General features: G+C 36.0%; 1 protein-coding gene across 1 annotated transcript; it reads right to left on the bottom strand.

The window, feature by feature from the left end:
- Positions 1-5,799: 5,799 nt before the first annotated feature.
- On the bottom strand, positions 5,800-6,176 carry LOC136384119 (mitochondrial import receptor subunit TOM5 homolog). The gene has a single exon (XM_066354208.1). The coding sequence runs from the start codon at positions 6,144-6,146 to the stop codon at positions 5,991-5,993; it is 156 nt and encodes a 51-aa protein (XP_066210305.1). The 5' UTR covers positions 6,147-6,176; the 3' UTR covers positions 5,800-5,990.
- Between the last annotated feature and the right edge of the window lie 777 nt (positions 6,177-6,953).

Genomic DNA, 6,953 nt, shown 5'->3' with positions numbered 1-6,953 from the left:
TGACAATATTGAATAATTATGCAAACCATCTAAAGGTTTTAGTCTGTTTTCTGCTGGTACTGTTTTATGGTTGATTAATGCTGTCAGAACAACATTCAAATGAAATGCAGTGGGAGTCATTCAACAAGCAAGAAGTATGTGCAGTCAGCCAGCACTCAGCACTGCTATAGAAGGTGAGCATGCTACTTATTTTAGTCCTTACTGAAGGTTAGCAGTTGTTTTTTTCTTAAATTATTTATTTATTGATTTTTAGAAAGAAAGAAGGAGGGAGAGAAAGGGAGAAACACTGATTTGTTGTTCCAGTTATGTATGCATCCATTGGTTGAATCTTGTATTGTTCCCTGACAAGGGGTCACGCCTGCAATCTTGACTATGGGACAATGCTCTAATCAACTGAGCTACCCGGCCAGGGCCATGTGTTTTATTTTTACATACCAGTATTCAATGAATATATGTTTTATTTGGTTTTGATAATCCAAGTATCATATTAGAGCCTTATTTTAACTTTTATTTGGTAGAAAAAGAACCCATGCTAAAGAAGATTAATTCTTTCTACTAATTTCTAAATTACAAAAAATAAAATAAAATAAAATAATTTAACATAAATGGTGATGATTGATAGTTCTCATAAAATTAATTCCACTAAAGTTCCCACATCATTTGAAACATAACTATAATTATTAATACATGCATATATTTTATTTTTTCTGGAAAACCTAAATGGCTTTCCACTGTTTTTCATGGCACCTTTATTAAAGGTTTTATCTGCAATGAAATCCTCACAATTCAAATATCTAAAGGGCTGTCATATCATAGGGACTTTCCTTATAAGTTATGGGATCTAGTACTTGAATCAGCAGACTGTACTGTAGCAGATGATCCATGTTTATTTGTTTAAAATTAGGATAAGTATGTTAATGCTGCAGGACAATGGATTTTGTATCTATAATGCAGAGAAAGAGGACTATCTAAAAATAGATAGCTTGCCTCCCAGGAAACAGAGTATCTATGGGGAAATTTTAAATCAGTTATAGCTCAATGCCTTTATCAAATATGTTGATATAAATGACTTCAAAAGTCTCCTCCATTACTGAGGAGCTCTAAACACACACACATGTTAGGTAATTTATTTATAAATTTGTCTATATTTATCATATCAATTTACTTATTTTCCCTGGCATTCTTAAAGGTCAATCAGAATACATTTCCTACCCCCTGCCATTTCTCCTTTACTTTTTCTTTTATTTAGCAATGTTTATAAATGCCTGTGCTTCCTTAACAAAACTCCACTGGATGTTTAGATATATGCTTATCACAGTATTCTAAGGATCTATTTGGTATTGTAATGTAAGGTCATACTTTTCAACTTTAAACAGGTATTTTTTATTATAATTTCAGGGTTAGATATGTAGAATGAAGATTAGGCTCTAAAATTTGAATAAGTGGAAAGTGATTTCTCTCAAATTTTTAGGTTGACCTTGTTCCCTCAGGACTTGCTCTTGTGCTCTGGTCTCAGTGCTGTTACTTCATGTAAGATTCTAGGTATCCCTCTACCGGTGCCCTTACCACTCTTCCCAGACACTGTCTCCTGCACCTGTTGTCTATGGCTCTCTTCAGGAAATACTGCCCCTGATTAATTACTGTAATTGTCACATAAATAAAGAGAAATCAGTCCATGTGAATTAATAAATGAAGAAGTGACACAGTTAGGAAAATCACCTTTTTACCTTCCCCACTCTAATAACTGATTCAGGACCATTTCATATGCCTATTGGCCATCTGTATGTTCTCTTTGGAAAAGATTTTCAGAAAGATGTTCAGAAAAATGTTTGTACAGTGCTCGAGTATAACACAGACAGAACACTTACATTTTCCCAAGGGAAATTTTTGTCTTTATGATAGAGAGAGCTGGTAATGACTACCTTAATCATCAAAGCATTACTGATATTACTCTACATGTGATACAATAAGAAGTACATAAGAGCATGTAAAATTATTCATATCCAAAAATGTGTAGCCTCAACCTAATGAGATCTCTAAACATGTATCCACATTTAAGAAAATAGAAGGGTTATAGGAATAAAGCACACTCTCAGAAAACAATTAGTCAAATCCAGAGCATAGGACATTGCTAAAGACAATAGCATTGTGCATGTCAAAAAAAGAGAAAAGTCAGTGTCAGAATGAGCTCCCAACACAAGCGCTTTCCTCAGACAAAGGAAAATCTGAATATCAACACTAACAACCTAATTGTAGAAATTGAACAAAAACAGGCAGATTTTGGAGGGGAGTTACAACCTGAAAAATGGATCTGTTTGTGGTGAGTTATCCACTTGTCTGGATTAAAATAGAGGGTAAATTGTGACTCATGATGGTGTGGGGCAGCAGAAGCTATGAGGGAAATTCCACCACACTTGTGGCATGAAGATCTGGAGGAGAGACTTTATGGTGGCCACATACAACCAAGTGAAGGGATTGGGAATCCTGGAAATGGGAAAGATCAAATAGAGGAGCCCCAAGTTCTATGTCTTATGAGTGTCAAAGTCTCACTCTGCCTTCCGAACCATATATGTATAGTTATATGTGTATGTTTATACACAGTATCTTCAAACAGGAAATAATGTGTGTGTGTGTGTGTGTGTGTGTGTGTGTGTGTGTGTGTGTGTGTGACTATGGAAGAGGGATTCTTTAAATTACTTTGTTTTTAAATCACTTATAGTATTAAAATGCTTCAATACTATTAGGAAGAAGGCCTGATAAGGTTTTAAGTCTGTAAGGTTTTTTGACTTAAACCTTTTAATAAAAATTCAAAAATTTTATTTTTTATGAAAAACATCACTGTCATGGAAAAATAAATATGTGGGAGGGGACCTGTTCTATGTTAAAAGAGACTAGATATAAAAATATATGTAAAATTTAATATAAAAGCTTTCTCAGAACATAGGAAAATTTGAACATACATTGTGTTAATTTTTTTAAGGTTAATAACTATACTGTGTTATGGAGAAAAAAAAGCCCTTACTCTTTAAAAGTGTGAGCTGAAGTATTCTGAGTAAATATCATGATATTATAACATTTCCAAATAGTCCAGGAGGAAGATGGAGATAAATATTGAAACATTTTGACTATAATTAAAACTTGTGAATGGTATAATTGTTTGCTTTTTTTCAGCTTCTATATATTTGAAAATTTTCATAATAAAACATTGGGAAAGAAACAGAAATCCTTTTTCACTGTGCAAACAAATATAAAATTATTAAAAGAAACAGACTCACTAAGAAGTTGCAATCTAACTTTCAAGTTAATTAAGACTGACTTTTCACTGGCTAAATAAATTATTTCTTCTAGAAGAAATAATCATTGTTTTAAGTAGCTGAAGTCTGCTATGGTGAGGCATAAAAAAATATTGAAGTGCTATGGCTTACTATGAATACAGTATAATTTTGCTACTAAACACCATTGACCAAAATATTTTTATCTGGATACAATTTCAAACTTCTAAACAAAATCAACAGAAACAAAGTTATATTCATTACATTTTCATAGTTTTACTCAGCTGGATAAACCACAGATGACTATAAATCTACCATGAGGATAATTTGAGAATATCCTGACTTTATAAAAAGGCAAGATTAGGAACAATTCTGACAAGAACAAACCCAAAAATCTCTAAAATACATTGTCATATACTATAACGACTTGTTTTTAACAAGTCTTTGAAAAGTAAGAGCTTGAAAATAAAGTTGTTATAATATTTTCTAAATATTTTTTTCCAAATGGCCACAACAGTCTCCCCCATCCTTCATTTTTACATAAAGGAGTAAGGTCTATCTTCTCTCCCTCTGAATCTGGGTAAGTTTGTGACTAGTGTAGGCACAGTGCTATGTAGAAACTTGAACTAGATCATAAGAATTGATAGAATCTCTCTCTGGTTTTCTTATAACTTTAGCTCTTAGATATTATCCACTATTTTATAAGGAAGCCCGAGGAGAGGCCCAATTGGGACAGAATAGCACATTTGACATGCTGCCCTCACCGAATTTCTAGCTGACAGTCCACACGAACCTGGCAGCTATGTTAATGAGTTATCTTCAGTGTAAATCCAAGCATCAAGGCAGCATCAGAAAGCCCCAGTCTATCCTGTCAGAGTTACAATTTAGACAACGATATTTCAACAAAGGATTCTCAGCTCAACAGACAAATACATCTGAAAGATCTGTGCATTAAGACATGCAAAGATGGGCATATGGGAGCAAGCAGGGGAGGCAGGATGTGGAGAGCGAACAGATATGAGAGCTGAAGATGCAGTCTGGTACTGACTGAGGCCCCAGCAGATATGTTAGCAGAGGAGGACCTAGTACAACCCTGACTGGATAGACCAGAGAGCAGAGGCAGCAGTCTGGCCTGAGTGGTCGGTGCATACTGAGATTGAGCCCAGGGTCATCAGGAGAGAAGGGGTAAAGGATAGCAGCTGTGAAGCACATGCCACCAGAAAACAAAGCTGGGGTGTGGAAGTCTGCACCCCATCTGCTTCCATTGCCAGCTCAGATTACAGACATCACTGGGCAGATTGTGAAGGGCCAGAAGCAACATTGCAACCTAAGTGGCTTGTATTCAAAGCTGCAGATGCCAGAACTGGCTTTCCCACCTCCATTGCATTCCTACCCATGGTGGTAGAAATAATAGAGGCAGCTGCCACCCTGAGACAGTGAGGACTGACTGGTGGCTTCCAGTTTCAGAAGGACTGACTGGTGGCTTCCAGTTTCAGAAGGACTGACTGGTGGCTTCCAGTTTCAGAAGGACTGACTGGTGGCTTCCAGTAGCCCTGGGAACATACAGGGCAACAGCCCCGTCACCTGCCACATTCCACTTCGGGCAGTAGTGCCCTGAGACCAAGGTACTCTGAATATAAAAAGGATGCCCAACTCCTGGGGAATGCAGCGTACAATCCATGACAGAGCAGAGACCACACCAAAGAGATCTCCAACGTACCAGTAGTGCAGGTAAAAGAAAACAAAAACTTCCATTATTCCAAAAACCTCCAAATAGCACCATTTACTAAAAAGTGAAAGAGTGCTACTTACTAACCTGCTAAACAGTTAAAATAAACAAGTAATTTAAAAAAGAATTTTATTGCCTCAAATGCCCAGGCAGAGAAACAACCCATCACGTATCATGAATACCTTAGGTAACAATTTAGTTAAGAAAAAAAATTTAAAATCTCCAGAAAATAAACTTAGAGACACTGAAGACTTTAATTTACATAACAGAGAATTCTAGACTGCAGGTCTGAAAATATTTAGTAAGATACAAGAAAGCTCAGAAAGGCAGTTCAATAAGCTCAGGAATAAAATCAACAAACAAAAGGAATACTTCATCAAAGACATTGCAACTATAAAAAAGAACTAAACAAAAAATTCTGGGTCTGAAAAACTCCATAAATCAGATGAAGGATGTTTTAGAGAGCTTAAGAAATGGAGCAGACCAGTGGAGGAAAGAGTTTTTCTTTTTTCTTAATTGGTTCATTTATTAAAAATACAGACTAATGGTCTTGTGCTTAAATGTTCTTGTGGTTGTGTGCTGGCTTCCATAAAATATAACTACTAATCATAAGGAGCTCTTCGACAAATATACTCCAGACAGAAGTAAAAAGGTCAACAAAAATGACTGACAAGACAGGGCCACTGCAGACATAGTCCCTTATAGAATTGCTAGAAAATTGAATTTGACATTATTTACAATTACATCAACATTCATGGAGGCTGAAATCACAGGCATACTATGACCCCAAAATGTCTTTCATACTTCCCAAATAGTTTTCTATTTTAGCTATGAAGGTCAGTTACCACAACCAAACTTGTTCTGAACAAGTAGAAGTTTTATGTCCATTCAATCAAAGAGATCCTACATCCTTCTGCACCTATTCATTTGCAGAGGAGAAACTGGAACCAAGTTGTTCATATCATGCGTTCACATATGATGTCCAATCTTTATATGCTGTCCAATTTCCTTAGGATAAAAGGAGTGACTCGCAGCAGGGCCACATAGATGTGTAAGTTCCGTATGGAGGAGATCACATCCTCGTGCATCTTCCGTGTCATTTCCTCCGGGTCCAGCTTTGGCACCAGGCCCTCAATACGGAACATCGCGGCACTGTCCCACCGTGTTCCACCTGCCGCACTCCGCTCTTCTCAGCAGGAAAGAGTTATTGATATTGAAGCAAGACATCCCGAAATGACTCAGATGAAAGCAGGATGGAGACCTTAAAAAAGAAACAAAAGAAAATAACTCTGTGAGAACTAACTGACTCCATTAAAAAGAGCAATATAAGAATAATGGGTATAGAAGGGGAAGAGTGGAAAAGAGGAACAGAGAGCTCATTCAAACCAATACTTGATGAGAAATTTTTAAACCAATGGAAAGAGCTGGACCCCTGAAACCAGTAAGAAAACAGAACACCTAATTAAGTGCAAAAAGACCATATCCAAGGCACATTATACTAAAGCTGTCAAAAGTTACTAACAAAAAAAGAATTCTCAAGGTAGCCATTAGCTTAAGATCAGATTTTTCAGGAGAAACCCTATAAGCTATGAGAGAGTGAAAGCACATTCTCTCTCTCTCTCTCTCTCTCTCTCTCTCTATATATATATATATATATATATATATATATATATGAAGAAAAGGATCAGTCAAAAATAACATATCTAGCAGTTATTTTTTAAATGTGAAGAAGAACTAGTTTCTTCCAGACAAACAGAAGCTGAGGAAATTTACCAACATAAAGATCTGCATTATAAGAAATGTTGAAAACCAGATAGAAGGTGACAGAAGAAAATTTGACTTTGGGTGAGGGGTATGCAGCATAATCAAATGTCAAAATAATCTGGAGATGTTTTCTCCAAACATATGTACCCTGATTTATCAATGTCACTGCATTAAAATTAAGAAAAATA

This window comes from Saccopteryx leptura, chromosome 12 (assembly GCF_036850995.1).
Source record: "Saccopteryx leptura isolate mSacLep1 chromosome 12, mSacLep1_pri_phased_curated, whole genome shotgun sequence".
Lineage (NCBI taxonomy): Eukaryota > Metazoa > Chordata > Mammalia > Chiroptera > Emballonuridae > Saccopteryx > Saccopteryx leptura.
This window is presented reverse-complemented; position numbering and strand designations above follow the sequence as displayed.